This window comes from Columba livia, chromosome 3 (assembly GCF_036013475.1).
Source record: "Columba livia isolate bColLiv1 breed racing homer chromosome 3, bColLiv1.pat.W.v2, whole genome shotgun sequence".
NCBI classification, from domain to species: Eukaryota; Metazoa; Chordata; class Aves; order Columbiformes; family Columbidae; genus Columba; species Columba livia.
Window position 1 is genome coordinate 23,617,990 of NC_088604.1, and position 23,882 is coordinate 23,641,871.

General features: G+C 34.6%; 1 protein-coding gene across 2 annotated transcripts in view; it reads right to left on the minus strand.

Annotated features, from left to right (window-relative positions):
- Positions 1–23,882, minus strand: part of CSMD1 (CUB and Sushi multiple domains 1) — a 1,084,328-nt gene that overhangs the window by 224,982 nt on the left and 835,464 nt on the right. For both annotated transcript variants that reach the window (XM_065056058.1, XM_065056057.1), the window contains exons 19-21: positions 20,259–20,375; positions 18,574–18,789; positions 16,354–16,542 (exon numbers count right to left, since the gene is read on the minus strand). In XM_065056058.1, coding sequence (XP_064912130.1) covers positions 16,354–16,542; positions 18,574–18,789; positions 20,259–20,375 — 522 coding nt within the window. The remainder of the gene's footprint in view (positions 1–16,353; positions 16,543–18,573; positions 18,790–20,258; positions 20,376–23,882) is intronic.

Consider the following 23,882-nt stretch of genomic DNA (forward strand, 5'->3'; position numbering starts at 1 on the left):
GTTTAGACCCATATTATTTGATGTCTTCTTATATTTATGGCACCAGTACTCAACACATGCCTTCTGAAAACAAGTGTTTGCCCAAGTAAAGATCTATGGAAAAAAATCTATGTTGCCTTAGGCTGCATTGCTATCTTACTGTCTACCTCTTTCAAAGAACTGGAAAATATAGAAGTCGAATGCTGAAGAGAAGAAAATGATAAAACATTACAGAAGCAAAGGTTTTTTTTCTTACATAATGTTCACACAGAACTCTACTGTTTGTTTCAGTGACTGACTGTAAAACACTAAGACATACATACTAACAGAAAAATGAGCTTCTCCTAGTCTAGAACTGGCCAAATTTCCTGTTCTGATAAGGCTATGTTCCAAAGTTCAAAACCATAGCAATTTAAATCTGTGAATAAAAGTACTGGCGTATAAGACCAGGATAATGAAGGTTCCAAACTAAAGTTAATATAATATTACTACCCTTAATATAATATTACTACCCTTCTGCAAGAAGATGACATGTTTTCTGCCATGAACAATTAGTTATTTACTAAAATTCAATTATAGTTCAAAATTCTTTGAACTCAGGTTGGCACTCATACACCTCAAACTCATCCTATACAGCAATATTCTCTTTTCAGAGAAAATTCTCTACCCCTTCTCAAATACCTTGCAAATATTTGGCAGCTCTACAGTTTCATCAGGCCCTATCATTCCCTTCGTTATTATGACGAAGTCTTGCTCATGTCCTCTGATCAGTCAATTTTCTTAGCTTATGTCACGTCAGTCAGTAAATCACTGACACAGACCCCAGAAAGAGGTTTCCATAGCAAAGTAAGCCCTTCTTCGTCACCTTTCCTCCCTCAATATGAAAGCTATATGAAGGAAATCACAGTTGAGGTTTGTGTTTACTTGCCGATCTTCATTAATGTTTGAAAATCAAGTTAAGGTAATTTTTAATTAGCTCTTCCAATTTCTTAGCCTGGAGATTTAGGTGACTTTTTCAGATAAATATTGCTCCCAATCATGGACAGATTTCCTTCCCTCCAGACCACTGGAGCTTCTTGAGATGCAGTGTCCTAATACCTGAAATCTCTCTCATTTGTGTTCAATGTCTAGGTATACAAAGGACTTTATGCCCTAAGGACTTCAGCTAAGTATTTTTCTAACCATTCCTGTACACTGCAATCTAGAACTGCATGAGCTCCCTACACATAATGAGGGTCTAGAAACTCAAAAGACCAGCCATGAATACTGAGCAATACTGAGTCTGGTCTTGTCAGGAGGAATAGTTTATACAGCCAAGGACAACCTTCCCCTTCAAGGCCCTATTATTTTACTCAGCAGCATAGGAAATATCATGGTATTTGTCTTTAAAAATATCTACAATAGCTGATAAAGCTGCTGCTTTTTTAATACAGTAATTAACACATGCAGCCAGAATGTGTGACATGTAAATTCAATTCATTTTGCCTCTGGGGATTTAAATATGCATCTCCTATGATTTCTGCTTCACACAAAGGGATTAGAAAATCAGTTAGTCACAAACAAAGCAAATGTTTTCTAACTGCTTTAGCATAATGGGTAGGGCATTAAATAGGGGAGGAGGAACACTTCTCCAAGGAAATTAATACATTAAACAGTTGGGAAATAAAATTCTGAAATAACCCATGAATCAACATTCACTGTTACTATGTGAGTACCAAAATACTAGGTTGGAAAAATATACTCATGTTCACTTCCATTTTTGTTGCTTCCAGTTGATCTTCAATTATTTATGCAAAATGAAACAACAGCCTTTAGTCACATTGGCAAGATCATTCTACTAAGAGGCATCAGATATAATTTAAAATTATTTTACAGAAACAAAGGAAATGAAGACACATCTCTTATGTTCTTGATGAAAGATCAAGCCATGAAATTCTGTGTAAGGAAGTGATATGGCTCAACCACCTATGGTAACTAAAAAATAAAATCTGCCAATCACCCTTCAAAGATGTCATGCAACACTACTTATCCAGCACATGTGCTTCATGAGTAACTACTGATTTTAGTACCTCAAGTTAAGCAGACAAATCTTATCATATGATCCTGAATACAGTCACACTCAAAGTTGCAGTTAATGGCTCAATATCCAAGTGGAGACCAGTGACAAGTGGCTTTCCTTAAGGGCCAGTATTGGGACTGGTGTTGCTTAACATCCTTATCAGTGACACTGACAGTGAGATTGAGTGCACCTTCAGCGAGTTTGCCAAAGACACCAAGCTGTGTGGTGGTAAACACACTGGACAGAAGGGATGCCACCCAGAGGGACTTTGACAGGCTTGAGAGATGGGTCTGTGTGAACCTTGTGAAGTTCAACAAGGTCAAGTGTAAGGTCCTGCACATGGGTCAGGGCAATCCCAAGCACAAAAAAAGGCCGGACAGAGAATGGATTGAGAGCAGCCCTGAGTAGAAGGACTTCGGGCTGTTGGTTGATGAGAAGCTCAACATGACCCAACAATGTATGCTTGCAGCCCAGAAAGCTGCATCAAAAAAATGTGACCAGCATGTTGAAGGAGGTGATTCTCCCTTTCTACTCAACTCTCATGAGAACCCACCTGGAGTACTGTGTTCAACTCTGGGACCCCCAACCTAAGAAGGATATAGACCTGTTGGAGCAAGTCCAGAGAAGGTCCAAGAAAATTATCAGAGAGCTGTATAACTTCTCCTCTGAAGACAGGCTGAGAAAATTTGAGTTGTTTAGCCTGAAGATGAGAAGGCTCTAGGGACTACTACATTTATACAGTCCTAAAATTACACTTGGCCCTTTGAAGGCAACCACGAGGCTAACGTGGCCCCTGGTGAAAATGAGTTTGCCACCTCTGGACTACATGATCTTTAAGGTCCCTTCCTACCCAAATGATTCTATGATTCTCTGATTCTTTAAAAGTGCTCTTTAGCTCTTGGCTACAGACGAATTCCTTTTACTCTTTCATGCTACTACTCTACTTCAATGCCTTCCAGATTCCTTCTGAGTTCCAGAGATCTGGGCTCATCCTGGGAGAATGATTTGCCTCGCCAGGCCAGAGAGATGAAAGAGAAAATATTTCTCATGCCTTCAACATGAGAAAAAATCTTGTATCTGCTTATATTTTCATTTATTAACTATAAATCACTGAAGAAACATAAGAAAACATAAGAAAACATAAGAAACAACTATATCAGTATTCGTATCTACAAGCCTTCAAACTATGCAAACATTGATACATACAGAATTTGCCATGAGAAATAATCTTTACTGATCTTAAAGTAATTGCTGTTGATATTCTGTCTCCATACATTGATTCACAACCTTGTCTTGGAAAAATCAGTGTGAATTTAGGTGAACAGGTATACTATAATATACCCACTGAACACGTTCTGTATTTTCAGGACAAGCTCATCTAGCTGTAGCTTTTAAAGAAAAGGAATATATTTCATAATGTTTTTTGTCAGATTATGTTATATGCTTAGACAAGTATAATGGCATTAATATAGGTACAATTTAAGAACTTAAAATCTGTATATGATAAAATGCTTAAAAATTGCTAAACAAAGATGTAGCACTGAAATATGCATTATGATGTAAAACATATCCCTTCTTTACTTTGCTCTCTTGCCTTTCCTTTGTTTCTGTAGCAATTTATTTGATTTTTCAAGATGCAAAATAAATTGATTCAAAATTTCCAGGGTTTTTACTATCAATATAGTGGCACCTAAATCCACACTTTACATTAAATAGAAAAGATCTGGTTGTCACTTTATAATAATATTTACCCAAAATTGCTCAGGTATTTTAAATATGTCTTATGTCAAAAACTAAAATATGGATAATCCAAGAGAGTTTTCATCAGAGAATATGTACAAAAGTCTTGTTTTGAGGAAAAAACAGGCAAATAAAGTAGACTAGTAGGGAATTTTATCGCATGGAAGTCTGATAATTCATTAGATGTCATAAGAAATAACAAAAAGCTTCCATTCTTGAGGGCAGAAGAGACCTCTCTCCTCTAGGAAGGACACAAAGAGATTGTTGCAACTTGTGCACAATTATTTTGAGTCTGAGGGAGAAAGAACGAAAGGCACATTGCAGAAGTAATGTGAAATAGTGCCTACTGTGTTCTGACAAGATCTATAAAATTAAGAGGTTGTTTTCATATTAAAAGGGTCTGATTAATTGGAATTAGACTATAAATAAAAAAGTCAGAATAATTAAAATGAAACTTTACTGAGACTATAAAACAATTAGATTCTAAGCACTGCAACCGTACTGAACACTCACATGTTAAGAATGTTCTAGTTAATCTAGTTCCCTAATTTGAAGGAGAAATACAGAAAACAACATTCAGACATTAAAAAAGAACACCAAATATGTATTTTTAGTTCCTTTATAAAACACTAGATTCTAATCATCTGTAATTTAAGAACAGGGGCTACCTTTCCTCAGTGAATAGCTGTGCATCCTTAGCTGAGGATGAGGAGCAAGGGGTGACCTTCTTTAAGAATACAGCCATATGTATGCAGCAAGATTTTGTTGTAACTGAGTTGTAATGCATAGTAATTTAATGTAGCTAATTTAAATAAAAATGTGCTCATAGTGCTATAGATGTTTTTGCTTTTGTATCTAAATGAAGAATAAATTCCATAAAATCTCCCAAACTTTTTCTGCATGGTTTGGCTGTTAGTGCTTTAAAGAGATAATGTCATCACATCTAAATGGCTTGTAACATAGATTAAACTAGCAGGTACTAAACAAAATTTGTTCAGTAAATATCAGCTGCTTATATGGTTCCAATTCAGGTTCTTCACTTCTCAAATCTCCCAGAGCACAGCAGTCAAAAGACAAGTTCCCTTAAACTCAGCTTCTTTAAAAATAAAAAAAAAATAAAAAATCTATATGGTACTTGTTCTACATTTCAAAAGGTGTAAAGCAGATAAAAGCAGATTAATCTAATTCTTTACTACTGTTTGTGAATCTTGTATTCTTTTACAAGTTATTTTTATTTATTTATTATAAAATGAAAAGCATGCACCTTAGAATTCAAAATGTTTACTAATTATGCCCACATATAAAAGGTTTTAGAGGAGGAACTGTATGCTTTATTTTCATATTGGTTTCTGAGTTGCCTGTTATAACCTTGGTGAGGACTGCAGCAGACTGGAAAATGCTACCTTATCAAACTGTTCTTTTATTCCCTTGCAGTGGGAGCAATCTGTCTGGAACAGATACATAACCTCATTCTTTGTTCTTTTGCTTAATAAAGTCACTTAAATTCTATTTACATAAGTAACTTTTCTTCTTCTTTCATTGTCTCACTTGAAATTGGATAAAAGGAAACTGCAGAGGGTATATCTTCTGAAGATCATCAAACACTTCTTGAATATGAACACAAACTCTACAAAACAAACAAAATTCAGGGATTCTTGAAATGCTTTGAAATACAATACATGTAAAAATGTAGTGATAAGTTTGTTTAATGGAAAAGTTCGCTTTATTATTTTTCTTCTATACATCTTGCTAAAAGGTTTGACGGGATTTTAAGCAGATCTCCAAAGCAGAGATCAAATACAAGTAGTACATCACCAGTTTAAAGGCTTCTCTGCCACAAAGCACTCTACTGAGTGCAGAATACCTTTGTTGTATTTACAAAATTGTGCAGCAGCTCATAAAAAAATGAGAAGCTGAGCTCAGACAGTTGATATTGTTACCCAGTAGCACAGTCATACAACATTAAAACAAGAGCAAAGGGGATCACGGATAAAACACAGCATCATGTACAAACTATTAACCAGAATGCTGCATCAAGCCAGGGCACACATGTTGTCTGCCCAGCACCTCTGTAGCACAGTGCCTTAACCTGTGTTATGCTCATAGTCCTTCGTCTCCAATTCTGTGGCCAGAACTTAAGCTATGAGCCTGTAACCTTTCATCTACCAGGCTGCCAGGCTACTGTGGCAGTGCCTTCACTCTGGTACCTCAAGCCCTCTTGTTCGCAGCTGGTACTGCTAAATTCTGAACCACTGTTATGCCAGGTATCTCCGAAAAAGTGACTGCCATTTATTTTTAAATCATACTGTTCTCACCACAGTTCTCAGTCTTTTGCCTTGCAGTTTTTAGCCTATAACTCTACACTAATATCACACTTTTCCAAACCTGGTGGCTTTTAGCCTATAACTTCACATTGGAATAGAGCCTAGTAGATAAGGAGCAGATAACAATTATTTAAAAACACAATAAATATTACATAATAATATACATGCACAAAGCTTAACTACTGTTTAATCTGCAACACCTACACATGCTACAGTCACTGCTAGCAGTTATCATAAGCTGAGGAGCTTGAGAAGGTCTGCATGAAAAAATAACTGTACTAAGGAGAAAGCAGGAAGATGTTGGCATTTTTTTTTTTTTTTTTTTTTTCATCACCATCATTGTTACCACTATCTTCACTTGAGAGATATTTGTCTGGGAACTCTCTCCTTCCTCTTCCCAGCTGATGCCTGAGGAATTGCTTTCCCTTTTAAATCTCTCTCTTCTTCCCTTTTTTTCCACCCTCTCTTCTTCCATTTTTCCCTCCCCATTTGCTTCTCTAAGATAGATTTGAAGTCAAAGTAGGTCATCAAGCTATGAACTGCATTAATAAAGCATGTACATATAAACTTCTCTCAGCATTCTTTAAGCAACATCCATACAGTGATGGTGAGGTTAGAAAACCTCATTGAAAAGCCTACTGAAATGCCTTGCTGACAACAGACCTCTTATTCTGTATTTTTTTTTCACTATTTCATTGCAAACAATAATGCAGAAGGAAAGGAAGGACTACACAGCAGGAAAAGCCTTTTCTGAGGTTTGTTTAATTAGCTTTCAATCTACATGCCTTTGACATAAGATACAGCTCAGGTTCTCAAACCAAATCCTATGATGTTAATTAGTCTCAGGGGATTATTGGCAGAATCCAAGTAGATTATGTCTACTCTTTCTTATATCATCTGATAATAACCTATGAAGATAATATTCCTACATTATTTGCCTTATCAAGAAAAAAAATTAGCATATACAATCTCAAAATCTAGAAAGGAGCCAAAAGGGTGACCTGAGGCAGTTGCTTTTTTTTCTGAATATAGGTAATTAAAATTTCATACCAGGTTTCAGATTAAGATGATTAAGGTCTCATACAAATCACTCCTCCTTTTCATTTTGAAAACAGAGTTAGAATGCCCACTATGCACCAGCTGAAATGTGTTAGTGTTTCCTGATTATTAAAGTTTCGGTTTTGAAATAGAGAAAACTCAAACCTGTAATTACTATATTGCACCATATTTTGAAGATTTGTCTACAGTAGGACTCAAACACTAATTTGAACAAATATTTAATTTTGTCAAACATTGACAGAAAAATAAGGGGATAGAAAAACAGATTTAAAAAAACACCTTTCAATTGTATTTCTAAAAATGCAATGTTATAAAAATAGAAATTATAGAAAATCTAGTAAATAACTCTATTAAATATGTTGTATGAAATAGAAAACAACCTAAGGATCTAACAATTTAAACGTGGCAGCATTTAAATATAGAGTTCCAAAATACAGTGGATCCTGGACATTGCATGAAAATTCGGAGATACGGGCACAGACGGTATATAAGATTTCTTTCTCATGAGCAGCTCTTAAATGAGAGCTCTCTGTGCCAAAACACTTGCTAAAAATGAATAGCAATTTGAGACTTAGTCTGACTTCTCAAAGGTGAACTCGAATTCCAATTTTATGCTACAGAGAATTTAAAAACAACGAAAGCCAGATCTCAATAGTCTCAGGAATCTCCAGTGCTATTCAGGCTAACAGCATTCTCAGTTATGTTTCAGTTTTGATGAAATTAACTCAATGCTACAACATGTCAGAGTCTATTAATTATAATTTATGATTTTGCAGAGAATACTAACAAAACTATTAAAAAAAACCAGCTTATTAAAGTGTCAGCAATATATTGTAGCACCCTGTCATTAATTATTCATGTAGCATTTATTATAACAACCAAATATGATAAATTAATGTGATATTAATGTGAATACCAGTGAACAATACCTTGATGAAGGTTTTATTCAAATACTGTATTTATGCACCATTAAAAATCAAGCGACATGTAAAATTTAATAAAGGAGCAACACCATTTAAATATGAAGCAAAAACATTAAGTAGGTGTTTATTTTCAGCTTTATCCTTTAATTTTTTCACAGCTTGCATTAGTAACACTCCATGTAGTTGAAATGAATAATGGGGTACAGGAAAGCAATGCAGGTTAAGACACCAATAAACCAAAAAAAAAAATAAAAAATGACCACACAGCACTTAAAACCACATTTATTGTATTAGTGTGTTATGCTTGAACTCTATGCAATGCTTACGATGAAAGGCTAGTTGAACTGAATATATTGTACACTGTACAGTGTACAAATAATATTTTCATGATACATCCTAGGTAAAATTTATCACGATTTCTTAATGAGATAGTGAGCAGGGAAAACCCAGACAAGTAGACAGAAGCAATATGCAAATCAGGTAATAGAATGAAAATCTAAATAAGGACAATCTCAGAAAGGAGAGTTCAAGAACTAATTCAAACTTTCCTCCCCATTATCACGTGGTGTCTGAATGCCTAAATCCTGGAAGAGGTAATGAATGTGTTTAGTTACATGTCCTTGTGAACAGGGAAAAATAACCATTTCTAATAACGTGCATAGCTCTTCAGCCTTAATGCTGAGTAGAGAGGCGTGGTAAAGGTCATTCACATTAGCCAAGATATTAAGGAGTTAAAAGAAAATTATTAGTAAATACAATGAAACACTTACTTTCACTTTGTCTTATAATCTTACTACTGCTTCATTTTTTTTCATTGATATTACAGACAGAATATGATAGAATAAATTGAATTTATTATTTTGTACCTAAACTTTTCATATAGCAGAGCTATATCTTCTGTGATCTAATAAACATGTATATAAGGTATTGTACCCTCAGAAATTAACAAATCCAGCAGGGTAAACCAGCAATTTCTCAAATATCTTTTTGAATAGAAGCTATCTACACTTAGGCACTGTACGTTGCAATTCACTGTAAAGGTCTCTCCACTCAGGTTTCTACCCATCACCTTTGATAATCAGTGAACAGCACATTTTTGGCAAGTAGGAAGAGAAGAATGAAATGTCTCCCTTACAGAATTTCATCAGCTCATGACAGTGCACTATAAAGGAATACCAAAATTAAAAGGTTCATTCCTCACCTGTTAGAGGATCATTGCAAATTATAAACTCATATTTCAAAAAGTAATTAGGACATGATTTAGATGTATATCAGATGCATGCATTTGATGCTTTTACACATACTGCGCTCCTCACCAAGCCGTTGGTATCCAAAAAAAGAAGCGGAGCAGCATCTAACTTTTCTAAGTACTGACAACTGTTTTTGGAATAGGCTGCCAGGGAAGTAGTTCAGTCACCATCCCTGGAGGTAATTAAAAGATATGTACATGTGGCCCTTAGGAACATTGTTTAGTGGTGGGCTTGGCAGTGTTGGCAGTTGCACTCAAGGATCTTAAAAGTATTTTCCAACCTAAATGATTCTATTATTCTATGACAAAGTCATGCCAGTGTGCAGAAGGGAATATGAAACGCATGTGGCCAGGAACAGCATTCTGCAGTTGTTGTGTATTGATAAGGATCATGACTGAAAACATTGTGGTGAAACTAGTTCAGCCAGACACAGGAGAGGACACATTCAGTGTAGGGGGAACTGCGATTTCCATATCAACAACAAGCTAAGGAGCCACAGACCAGGCCAGCTAGTCAGATACTGGAGGTGGAGGATGTGCTGGAGGGCACATAGCCCCATCTTCTGATATGCCCAGCTTGGCAAACAAAGGGAAAAAAGCTGAGACCCTTCAGTGTGGCCCAGGACTTGTTGAGACTTGTCGATCTTTCACAGTCACAGAATCACAGAATGTTAGGGATTGGAAGGGACCTCAAAAGATCATCTAGTAGGAGACTACAAAACCCCCCTGGGCAGCTTGTTCCAGTGTTCTGATACCCTTACTGAGAAGAAGTTTCTTCTCAAATTTAAGTAGAACCTCTTGTGTTCCAGTTTGAACCCATTACCCCTTGTCCTACCATTGTTTGTCACTGAGAAGAGCCTGGCTTTGTCCTTGTGACACTCACCCTTTATATATTTGTAAACATTAATCACCCCTTTCCCCCCCCAGACTTTTCTCTACTCAGAGAGTTATTAAAAAAGCTCACCAAAAACAGCATAGGGAGGGAATCCACCACCCTCAGGACCTTCAGCCCACCAGCCTCACCACGGGAACTGAACTAGACATCGGAGGATGCTGCGCTCCTGAACTGCAAGTCCCAGCATCCTCACCGTGGAACACCAAGGCCACACATCATCATACAAGTCCTGTCATCCATGCTGTGAGGCCGTAAGAGAGACTGGATTCCTCATTCTTTTCTTTCTTCCTTTCTCTCTGCTCTTTCATTCTCTCCTTTTTTTTTTCTATATCCATTTTTCTTTGTCTCTTCTTCCATGATATATTACTCTCTTTCTCTCGCTCTTATACCTTAGTTTTCCTTCTCTCTCTAGCATTCTCTTTCTCTCTTTCCCTTTTGAAAATATAAGGGTAACATCGTCTTTAAACTCTGCTGTTGGATTCTGGTTAAATTTCATGTTATAGCTACTAATGCTTGCCAATACATCGCTTGTAGTAGGACTTTTGCTGTTAATGTGTTGATAAGTCCTGTGATACCATAAAATACTTTTGCCAAGCCACGATTTGCTCTAACTAATATCTCAACACATACTTTTAGTAAAATGCATAATTGAAATGGACCCCTGAAGTGATTGTCTGTCATTCACTTCACATAACTGCACAGAATTAACCCAGAGTTAACTCATGCCTGATATCATCTGTTGAGTCAGGACACGTGTCGCATTCAGAGTTAACTCGTCCCTCATCCCATCTGTTGGGATGGGACAGCAGTGCAGCATGACAACAAAACCTTTGGAATATGGCAGTAATCTGGAAGAATGTATACGGTGTGAAGCGGGGAGCATTTTCTGGATTCAAGATCTATTTCTTGTGTTGATTGTGTTGGTTCATTGAAATTACTGTTACATGAAATTACTTATAGTAATATTTCTTCTCTTAAACTATGACTCTTCCAGTTCTATTTTTTTAATTGTAGCACAGCCCCAATACAGAGTTGTAGAAAGCTGCTGACTAATTTGACTTAAATCAAACTGAAAGGTAAGAAAAGTATGATTAAAAGCATAGTCCTGGTTTGGCAAATGAGTTCTAGAAAATTTGCCTTAATAACTGATTTCCCAGACAAGTTGTGTGGTTTCTCTTTAAAAGGCTAGCAAAGACAAGAAGATAGCAGCTGAAGATGGCCTCCTGTAGGTGAACACTAGCCTCAGAATCAGGGACTTCAACAGACTAAGGTGTTGTTCCACCTAATTCCTGGACCCCAGTATACATCAAGCTTCTGAGATTCATCATTTTGGGGATGCACACAAGTGCATGACTGCCTAGGAGCTTTAGTCTCAGATCTGTACTCTAGGTGGACTAACTCACTAGAAGCTGAGCTTTGTCCTCAGGAAAAAGTAGTCAACTGTGAAACGTAAATGAAGCTGTAATAGAATTATGTAATTATAAGTGGACAAAAAAGAGCTATTGCTGGAGGGAAAAAGTGAGAAGAGTATGTATCCACACACTTGAGCAATTTTGTTCACACAGTCATGAAATAAGTTTAAATGTATAAATGCATTTGCAACTATGTAAAAGTAAGTGACATCATGGGAATAAATTATATATTATATACACAAGCACACCAACAAACACAAATCCAGTAAGTTTAAATAATAATTAAATTATTCAGATGTAAATTCGGGAAATTAAACCTTCAACATGTAGACAAACATGTCAATTACAGTAATGTTAACAACCTTGTAGGTGACAAGCTGCTTCAGAATAGTAAAAAGACAGATGCTTCTGTCAGTACTCTCAAACCTAAAGATATGGGTTATTTTAGTGTCATTTCTTTTTCAAGACACAGCGCATGTTTATTTTCCAGGTAGCCCTGTGCCAGGATTTCTAGGACTAAAAATGCCAAAGTTTTTTTTTTTTTTTTTTTTTCACGATCAGATGAAACTGTGTACTATTTCTGTGATACAAATCAGTATGTGCATGTGTGAATGTTTGGTTTATAAATGTTAAAAAAAAATAAAAATAAATTAAATTTGAAGGGCTTTCTACCTGAATCTGATGAAAAGAATCATGGAAGTATATATTACCATGTGCTCTAGAATGAATAAAAAATCCTTATTGATATATAACGGTTGGCATGTATGTATCATCTAGATGAGTTTTGTCAGTGTAGGAATGATACTGAGGAAGAAATAATCAAGAGGCTATTGAACTCGGTAATGTACTTATGAATTTGTGCCACTGAGTTGAGACTAGATGTAACTTCTGAATGTATACTCTAAAGCCAGCAGATTTCATGTCAAGTAGTTTCTTTTCAGTCTTTTGAGAAAGTAGTCTTTGTGTGAACTCCTCTTCAAGGTAAGAGGATATCTTCACCCCAAAGGTCTTAGGTGCCATGGCAACAAGAAATGGCACCTCTGTAAACGTTCTTGGTGCTAAAAGTCATATGAAAACAGCTTGAACTGAAGGGCACTGGGTGAGCCTTTCCTCTTCAGTTTCCCTCATCTTCTTAGCAGGCTTTCTTTCTTTGTTTTTGTCTTAGTTGTGTTATAGATATCATTAATCTGCTGCATTCTTAGAAACCAAATTTTCTTCACAGACTGAGTTAAAAGAGTTATTCAGCTATATTGTTTTAGGTCAGTGCCATTTGTCTGTTCAAAATTTATTAAAGGCTTTCTTTATTAGTCATCAAGTAGAGTCTTATACATGCATTTAACGAAAGGTGTCTTAGAACCATTCTATATATTTATTCAAAACTGAACATAATGAGAACAAAAAAGAAAATGTTGAGCTCTCAGTAAATAGATTTATTTTCTAGATGAATTACAAACTTATCCTCTATACATATGATTCAATATGAACTCTAAATTATACTTGGGAGAATATGCAGGCAAATCTGGCATACTAATTGATTACACTAGTCCTATAAGTTCATGGCTAATGGTTGGTACTTCATTAAGCTAATCACTGAATACTTTGGTAATCTTTGCAACTTTGCAATATGTCAATATGTAATATGGGGATAACTAATGAGCATTTTCAAGATATCAGGTATGAATCTCTTATTACTGTACATTTTGCAGGAAAGGCTTTCTAAAACATAAAACCACTAAAACAAAAGAAACAAACAAAAAAACAGACAGTATCAATTCATATCTCAGAGATTAGATTATGTCAGAATAGAGAAATAAAAGCACACAGGTATATAGCAGAAATGGGAATTCAAAGAGACCAATGCAACATAAATGCAGGTATCCACAGGTGGTGTATGCTGAATTACAGAAGGAATTTTGCTCTGGAACTGGCCTTTTGGTCACAAGGTTTCATACATGTGCTAACAAGGTGTACGACAAAGGAGCAATAAAGTTGTCAAGGTGAGGCAATAGGAACAAACAGGCCAACTGGAACACTTTCATCAATTACTGACTAGAAATAAACAAACAAAAAATAAATAAATTGAAGTAATTCCTCTAATTAGGCATCTAAATGGTGCACAGAGACTGATTCATCTCACTGTAAAACAGATACCTAAATCTAGGATTTCTACTGACTTTAGTTACTTCACTATCTGTAACTAGAGCTTAAAATTCTTGCTCATGTATGCACAACAATACTGCACAGTCAAATGTAGATGTTTGGATCTGAATCTGAATCCCATCCACTATAAAATACCTGCAGACTGAGAACCCCTACTCGCAACCTATAGTACTGGAAGCAGTACTATTTACCGGGTACATGACAGCTAGAGATGTTCACACAACGCTCCTCTGGGGAGTTAGATAATGAATTTGTAACTTCTCACTTTAGTAACACTTTGTGTCTTCTAGTAATTTGTCATAATATCCTCTCATCTTACAATCTTACAGTCCTTTAGGACTGTGTTTGGTGTTTTGAGGAGGGTTTTGTGTTGTTGTTTTTGTTTTTTTTTTTTTCTTGAGACAGAGACTATCATTATTTAAATATACAAGTATTTTTCCCTTTCTACATTTTGTTTATGTTTTTTTTAAGGTGTCAGATATAGAATCATTGTACTTTGATATGACTTCACAGAAATTAAAAACACTCACAGGTATTTTTATTAGGTAGAAACAATTTTCTTCCTAAAAGATCTACTTTTCTTCTGTCAGTCCTCAAAATATATTAGTCATTTGCTTAGAAAATACTAATATACTATAAGACTATAATACGACTTTTATTCATGCCATGTTTTTTCCTATAAACTATATAGGTACCAAATACATTAATATGTTGTCTGTATTAGAACCAGCTAGTTAAGGATTTTTTTTTTTTATGAGTAAGAGTTAAGTTACATGCAGTAGCAAGAGTTTTTGTTTTCAGTTTTAACTGCACATGGATATAGCCTAGTGATACCTTGATAAAGCTGATGGTTAACACATTGTTTGTTGAGACCTGTAATAATGCACAATTAACAGTCATCTTTTCTTCAAAAACAGACAAATAAGGTGCTAATTTTCATTCACACACATGGACAGCTATCGAATAGCTGAACACTCAAAATTAGGGAAAAGAAACTGCTAGTTTCAAAGTGAGCATGTGAATATTATTCTAGTGAAATTTGCACACTTTAAATCAATATGGACTGAAGGAGTTAGGTCTCTATTCCCTGGAGAAGAGGAGGTTCGGGGAGGCCTCATCACAGTATTCCATTACTTAAAGCGTACAAAGAGGATGAAGTCTCTTCATAAGGAGCAACATGGAGGAGACAAGAGGCAACAGGTACAAATTGCTCTCAATATAAGAAAGAGTTTTTATAGAGTGAGAACAATCAGAAATTGGAACAACCCTCCCAGGGTTGTGGTGGAGTCCTCATTGCTTTAGTTTCCAAGATGCAATTAGAGAGGGTGCCAGATAATCTGATCTAGGCTCTCTTTCCCAGAAAAGGCTGCACTAGTTGATCTAAGTCCCTTCCAACCTGGCCTGTTTTATGATTCTGTGATTCTATGATGCAGGATGATGTGCACTTGGTTAGTCAACATTCACAGGCAGTGTTAAGAAGCTAGTGATACTTCTAAGACAAATAAAGCTGAAAGTGTCCTAGGACTTAACTCTAGAATTTCAAAATTTATGGCAAACCTCATATAATATTAACTTCTATTTCATATGTTAGTTTCTTTCATCATGGATTAAATAAGCCCAGGTTTAAAAAAAAAATAATTAGAAATTATGTATTTTTTTTTCCATTAAAAACTATATACAGTAATTTTACATGTATATACAAGGTAGGTGACATGACTTTTTTCAGATATAGAGATACAACCCTTTAAAACAAAAGAAACAAACTGAAGCTGAGTTTCTTGCTTAATGAAATAAAATCTTATTTGAAACTAGAACCCTCTTGAGGAAATCCATTTAGAGGTGTGTGGAACAATTTGACATGTCAATAGCTTTATGTCAATAGTACCTGATCAGATTCATGTCACGTGGTGGTGATAAAACCATTTCACAAATCAAATACAGGAACAGTACAAACTTCATAAAATCCAGTCCCATAGCTTTTCACAGAAAAGAACTGTTCACTCAGTTTGAGATGATAGTTACTGATTTTTAACAACAGCACTTTAATTTTAAAAATTACACTTTATAATGCCATAATATAGTTTACAGTCTGAAAACCAAAAGCAAGCAAGCAACCAACACAAACAAAAAAACCCGAACAGGTTAGGGTTACAAGAGTAAAAGCACAACAGGAAAAAAACAGCCTTAGAACCAGATGGGGGCTCTAACAAAGGCTATTTTCCATTAAAAGCTCTAAACATTGTTTCTTTACCCTGAAAGACACAGTACGGATCTTAGTTATGGCAGACATATTGTTCAATAAGTAGATTTACATTTTCTCTCACATTTCGATCTTAGTTTCTACCCCAGTTCCAACTATTCTAACTCTTTCTTATTTTTGTTTACTAAATAAAATAAGCATGCATTACTTATATCTTGCTCTGTCTTTAAAGTTTGTTCAGCTTGGGGATCAATCCTTTCAACCCAAGCGCTTTGTTCTCTGTCCAGTATTCTGACACATGCCATGTGCTATCAACGATTTGATGAATGAAATGAAAGCATATGACCACCTACCCACACACCTTGGCAGAGGTGCACTCCATACACGCCGACCACCTCCCAGGCAGGTAAGTTTATTAGCACCTTCCAGGCGATATCCAGGGAAACAAGAAAAGATCAAGGAATCTCCAACACCAAAATGAAAACCAATTCGCCTACTGAAGGCAGGAACACCAGGATCATCACATGACTCCAGATCATATTCTGTAGACAATAAAACATAATATATAAATAAATGGGGCAAGCTGTCTACATGGGGAAAAAAAAAAAAAAGCTTACCAAATTAGTTGCATTGTGTCAGAATGGAACACTTGGAAAACATGTATTTCAGAGTTGTGTTCTCTGCTAAAACCCAGTACTGTTTCTATATGTCTATTATGGCTATATATACAGTAATTATGTATCTATTGTGTTCCACCCACACTACATTTATTTTCATAGTTTCAAGGGCTGTAATCAGCTTGTGGTATAAGTGGTTTGCTATAATTTTGTTTAATTACATCCTCTGTATATAATTCTTAGTTAATTTCATCTGAACTCCCAAACACTTCTGATAACAGATAAGAAAAGCCATTTTCTAAAGCAGTTACATTGGATGTTGGTGGAACGTAGGGTCCAATCCACTTAGAGGAAGAAACTCCATTTAGTCGGGGAAGAAAACAACCCAAGGTTTCTGAATGAGTGTTTAAATAGCTGACTTACTGAATAAAAGCAAGGAAGGAAGAGAACCTTCCCTACAGTAACTGCTTTGTGGAAAGGTCTTGATTAGTAGAAGGAATCTATAAACCACAGCAGTTTCTGCTGGCAAAAGTTGTGAGTTCTGGAAACACATGATCTACTAATCCTGCTCAGCACTATAAAGGCTGAGGTGGACATGGAGATATTCTGTGACCAACCTTTAGGCACCTGAGAATTTTCTTGACAAAGTTCTGTGTTAGACGACATTCAAAACAGGTTAAGGTCTATGGACTAAATACTTCTTACATTCTGATTGTGTGAAAATAAGAAAACAGACGCACCCATCTGTTTCATAAAATTAATGTACTTGATAATATTTCACATTTTTTTAATATAAATGATGGCATAGGATGATTGTCTATGTGTATGTCAGTTGTAGGTATAGCACAAACCTTTGCTTGTGCTTGAAAAATTCTATGACCCATATATTTTATTACTCTACAATTTTCCCCCTTGCATCCATAATGATATTTTTTGTATTTTTCTACAAGTTATTTAGCTGATCTCTGATTTGGTTAGTCCAAAGTATCCATAATTAATATAATTCAGCTTTTGATATGAGTAAATCCAACACTATTCCTCTAATCAGTCAGGTGCTTTTATTTGTTTGTGTTTTGGATTTGTTTAGTTTTTAAAATAAGCAAATTAAATGAAATACATTATTCATTAATAGTATGTTCATCTGTAAACATTGTTGTATCTCAATAAAATGTATTAACTGTTTTTCAGGTCTTGAAAAAATGTAAGAAAGTTGGGTATATAAGTTCCTTTTGAATAACCATGTGCATGAGCATCTCAACTAGCAGTTGATCCATTCATATGTGTATCTGTAAATATTCTACATTCCAGTAATAGAGTTTGGAAAATAAAATAATGGAGAAGTGTATTTTGTGTGTCATCTAGTTTTGGAAGACTGTAAATAAAAGCAGTAACTAATTTTTTTCAATTGTCTTAAGGAGGTCTTAGAAAAATTATCATAACTTCTTACTGTATCAACAGCTATTAAATCTTTTATTTTCTTTTTACATATACATTTTCTATTCCAAAATCAATCTTCAATTTAGAGTCCTCTGTGACTCTGAATTAGCACATTACTGCTTTTTTACAGTTTCTCTACTCCCTGTAGTAAATCAATAGTCAGTTTCTTTCTTCTGAAGAAGTCTTTTCTATCTTTCTAATTTTTTCCTGTTAATTTTCCTCCAAATTTCTTTTTCACACTGTTGATGACTCTTTAAGAACCAGGACAACTTGTCCTTCAACCAGTCACCTCACCAACATCCTTCTCAATCTGTTAGCCACCTTTATAAACCTGAGTCAGTTTTCTACTATAGAGACAATATGATTTCTATTGAGTTTGGGTTTTTTGTTTGGTTGGTTTGTTTGGTTTGGTTTGGTTTGGTTGTTTTTTCCTGGTATTTAATAAAGTTTCTGCTACCTACAAGTTCAAATATTACCTGGAAATAGTTTCTGGATATTTAGCAGAATGGAATTTCTTACCTGAAAATGTTATGTTGAAGCCTTCATAAGAAATTGAAAAATCAGATATAAATCGAAGCTGTGCAGTAAAATTTCCAAAGAGGCCAGCTTTAATTGTAGGGGGTAAGACTGAGCCAGTTAACCTGGCTACTGGTTCCGTGAAACTGCCATCTTCAGTGATGAGTAAATAGTCATGAGAGCTCTCAAGGTGAAAGGTATGAAAAAACAGCTGTACACCTTTAAAAATATTAAAAGGGGGGAAAGAAAAGCATTTAATCAGATGATTTTATCTTTCTTTATACACAGGTTACAGAGAAAGTAAATCTTCTTTTATCTGGAAAGATTTTTAGAAAACGTCACACATGCAATCAAAACTCCACATCCAGAGAACAAAATTTGCAGAAAGCACATAGTCTAAACCAATAAATATGTACAGTGTGGATGTTTGTTTAGGTCACTGTAAATCAACAGCTCCCAGAAGAGAACTGATTGGATTTGTTGTTATTTGTATACAGCAACATGAAAATCTAAATTTGTATTGGATAAATTTCATTCAAGTTCCTGTATGTCTCTTTTATTTATAATCTCTACCATGATCTCTTTATTAAAGTAGGAGATATGCTTTAATAATTGCCTAAAATTTTGTATCAATTTTTTATTTTTGCATTTCTTCCAGCACAGTTCTCTTTTTGCTCTACAGTGCCCATACACAAGTACAAAGCAGATACAATTTTTTATCTACGGTCTTCCTTATGTGCAGATTCATGTTTTTGGGGACCAGTTCTTTACCCAAGTCATGACTGTTGTGTTGTGTTGTGTTGTGTTTTGTTTTTTGCCAACTTCCAGTCCAGCAATTAATTACATTAAATCTTGACTAATGGTTAGGTTTACAAATACAATGATTTACTGTGGGGAACAGCAAGCTTCTTAGAAAGTCATATATTTTACATTTTAAATACCATGAGTTTTAAACAAAAATCTAATCCATGTTTTAAACAGTAGAAACTTCCAATATACTTCTCAGATTATGACAGTAACTATCACGGTATTGTCATAGAAAAGAGATTGAGGAATGTTTTGAGCCAGTGGTATGTTAACACACCGTTAGTTCTTCCTAGGCTTTTTTCCTTAGTTCTTTTTCCATTTCCCTAATGGACAACCTGCAAAGCTTATCTGCACATCCAAATATTACCCCACTGTATATGTAACATAAAGATATATTTTTTTATGATAATGATTTAAGCCTAATATCTAAGGTTATTAATAACCTTAGATTAATAACACATCTTCTTCATACTTAGCAATAGAGAAGAGCTATCCCAAGAGATTTCACTGAAAAAATTAGTGCTATTTAACTGGTAACAACTATTTTTATATATTTTAGCTCTCCTACTTTCTGCCTATTTTCCTAAGAGAGACTAAAATGCATTTCCTCTGGTAAGTATTAAAAGAATGTTTCTTTTGAAAACAAACAAACAAACAAACAACAAAAAAAACCCCACAAAACATAAACTACTAACGCCACATTTGAAGATACTTACTTTGGGAAAGTACACTTCTTCCTCAAAAGAGTGGCAGAATGGCAGAAAGTACTGGTTTAACTACTTTAACCCAATTTATAAAAGGCGTTTTATTGTGGCTTTGTGTTTGATTTTTTTTATACATAGATACAACACATAGACATGCAATTCATATTAGATTCTTACCCTTGCCATGTGACACTTCAATAGTCCAAGTGCAATTTAAAGAGTTTGGATAAAAATCAGGAAAACCTGGAGAAAGGACAGTTCCACTCTTCCCTTGAATATACCCACCACATAAAGCTTGACAAGAGAAAAAAAAAGGTGGAGAGGGGAAACAAACAGAAGTCATACAAAAGTCGTGTTTTTTATTAAAAATAAATATCTCGTTCATTTTTTGAACTACCCTTAAAATTAAAAACAGAGTCAAGTATTAAAATAAGAAGTTAATTCATCTAAAGACACAACATTCACATTTGACAACAGATTGTTCATTATTAAATTAGTCCTTGAAAAGAAGTTTAATTTTCATCAACAGCCCCTCCAGCTAGTATTTAAGATTTTTTTTTTTTTGTGGTGAACTAACTCAAAAATCAAATATCTTGCAGCAAAATTTCTTGCACTACATATTTAGAAAGTTACATATTTAATTCTATTTTTCACTTTCCAACAAATAACAAAAAAGTTTGTCCCTATTTTATTTCTCCTGCAATGCTCAGTGGGAAAGAAAACAAAAACAAAAAACCCCAACCAAACAACAACAACAAAAACCCCACATCTTTTCCTCTCTTTTAAAGATTCATATTGTCCCATCGTAAGTAATTTATTTGGAACTGAGTATTTTGAAAGAAACAAAAACTATGCTAGAAAACTTTTAATGCCTACTAGCATTTGCTAAACTAGGCTGCTCAAATTTGCATGGCAAATTAATTAAAGTTTAAGATTTGCATGTTGAATTACTCACTGATCTTATTAACACAGCATGGATGTGCTTTTCATTCATCTGTTGCTGTCCAGCTTTTTATTTGGTATTTTTAAAATTTTAATAGTCTAAATATTTAACAATAAAACAACAAAGCATTAAGATGCTTTTAGTTTTCTCCCTTACATAGAGGGATATACTTTACCATAAACTATATTGCGAATATACATGACAAAATGTTCAATAAACTTACACTACTTCCATGTAAATGTATGTATAGAATACATATACATACAAACATACTGGCATTATAGCTAAAGTGTTTGTTTAAGTTTTTAATGCTTTTTGAATTTATATGTTATATATATTTATAAATAAGTAGCAGGAAAGGGAATGGATTTCCCTGCATAAATGTATTTCGGCATATAAGCATGAATGAGAATGTACATGGATAAAACCACAGTAAACATATGATTGATAACACTACTTAATAACAAGTAAAATAATTACAGATATCAGGCTCATAATGTTGTAAATGAACAGTAGTATACATTTGTTCAAAATCCTTCTTATTCTGTAAATACCACAGAAGGAAGGAAAATATTTACCTGCGCAACATTCCTTAAAGCAGATACTAAAATTTTGCAAATAATTTACATAGCTTTAAGTTTACAATTTAAAATACAGGCTGCCCATGGAGGCTGTCGAGTCTCCTACTCTGGAGACATTCAAAACCCGCCTGGACACTTTCCTGTGTAGCCTCATCTAAGTGTTCCTGCTCTGGCAGGGGGATTGGACTAGATGATCTTTTGAGGTCCCTTCCAATCCATTCTGTGATTCTGTGATAGGTAAATGAATATGTTTATTTAGCTCTCCCTGGAAAATTATTTTCACACTCCACCTTGAGATTATAGTTTTTTGAGCATGACACATTACTTTGAGGGAACTTAGGCAATGTGTCTCTGTACACAGTTATTTTTCTTCTTTGTTGGCATGAAACAAAGCAACACGCTTTTCCCCTAGGGACTTATTTCGCTGATTTAATTTCTGAAGCTGCAACTTTGAGAAGAGCAATATTCTGCAGGATACTACAAAATGTTCATTTCAAACTCAGTCAAAACTGTCACAATCAAAAAATTTGGGTCACAACTCTTTGAGTCTCAAAATGCAAATATGCTATCAAAATGATTACCTAAAAGAACATGAATTTTATTTTGTCTTTTTAGACTAGTTAATTCAATGTAGTTGAATATCTGAGGAAAAAAGAGAAGAAACTGAATGTAACCCTTACGTGTTACTAGCCCAGAGACCCTACTCTAGAAAGGCTTGAAATTTTCTGTTACACACTTATGCTAAAGTGGGTGATGGACCTGGGAAATAAGGACTCTTTCAAGGAGTGAAAATTAGTTACATATTTCTGTAGTTCAACATTCATATGCAAACAAAATAGATGAATATTGGTCTTTTAACTCAAAAATGCATTCATAATTTTTAGTACAAAGTACATTGAAAAAGAATACAATACTATGCAAAGTTAAGATTACTACAATAGTTTTATTCAACACATCGCAGGAAGGCAAACAAGCATAAGGAATCCATAAAACCAACAGGAGAATACTAAAAATGCTTTGCTCATTTTAAAATTAGAGCTTATAGGAAGATTTGTAACACTCCAAAGTTCACCAGCTGTGCCAGAAATATAGTCTAAAATTTGATCAAAAAAGGCAATTGAAATCAATTGTTTGCTTCTGTCCTTGCAAAGGAGGAACAAGTTGTAATGCTTACAAGGTGAATGAGTTTGAATGGTAGATTAGTTTGCTTTGTAGTAATAAAGAGCTTTTAATTATATAATAATTGTTTGGTAGCTTAAATGTTTTGTACATGAGGTCAGAAGGCTGTAGTGAGAATTAGAAGCCTGAATGAGAATAACTACTCAGATTTAACAAAACAGTTTAAAACAGAGTTAGAAACTAAAATACTTTGCTGAATCTAAGTTTGCCCTTTGACATTCCACTGTAGTCAATTAAAACCTTGGACCTGAAAAAGGAGTCGCAAATTCACTAATGTAAGTAATTCACAAAAACAAGAGCCTTTATTGGTATAGGCTTGGGTCTTCTCCCTTCACACATGGATCTTTCACAACTGCCTTAGAACACAGCTATATCTCAACAAGAAAGAAGCCTGATCAAGACTAACGTGCTTTTAAAGGAAATAATTTAGCAGTCAGAAGGGATACATAGGAAGTTTTAGCAGAAAGTTTAATGAAAGGAGGTTATGGATAATTTTCAGCGAAGCTGGGTTCTATCCCTATTGAAATACTTAGCTACATTTGGGCATAATATTCTGCAGTTTCTATCAGAGAGATTTTGTGGCAACTACACAAGCATTCCACAAAAAAACACTAGTTGATTCTGTGTTTCATAGAAAAATAACTTAGAAAAAAAAATATAAAAAAAAGAGCATGGAAATATTGGTTACTACAGTTTAGCATTTTAAAAAATGTTTCATGAAAGCACATGCCCTAAATCAATTAATGAACAAACCAAATTTCAAAACAAAACTATGTCAGTAAAATTAAATACATAGGCTTTTAATGATCTGTTTTGGTAGTGAGTATTCTAAATTTTGAGCTATCATTTAGGTATTTAGCATTTTAAGTTTAAACAGTAAGTTAAATGTATTTGCTTTGCTTTGAAAATAATACATGTATTGCACCATTTTCATTCACAGTTGAGCAGTGGCACCCTGTGAAAATTCTGATTTTTCTGTTACTGAATACATGCCTATAAATTTCACTGTACATTGCAGTATGTGACAGAAAGTTGATACAGAGATGTAAAGTATAGCTTTTATTAACAGTAAAATAATTTTTGAAATGTATGGATCTT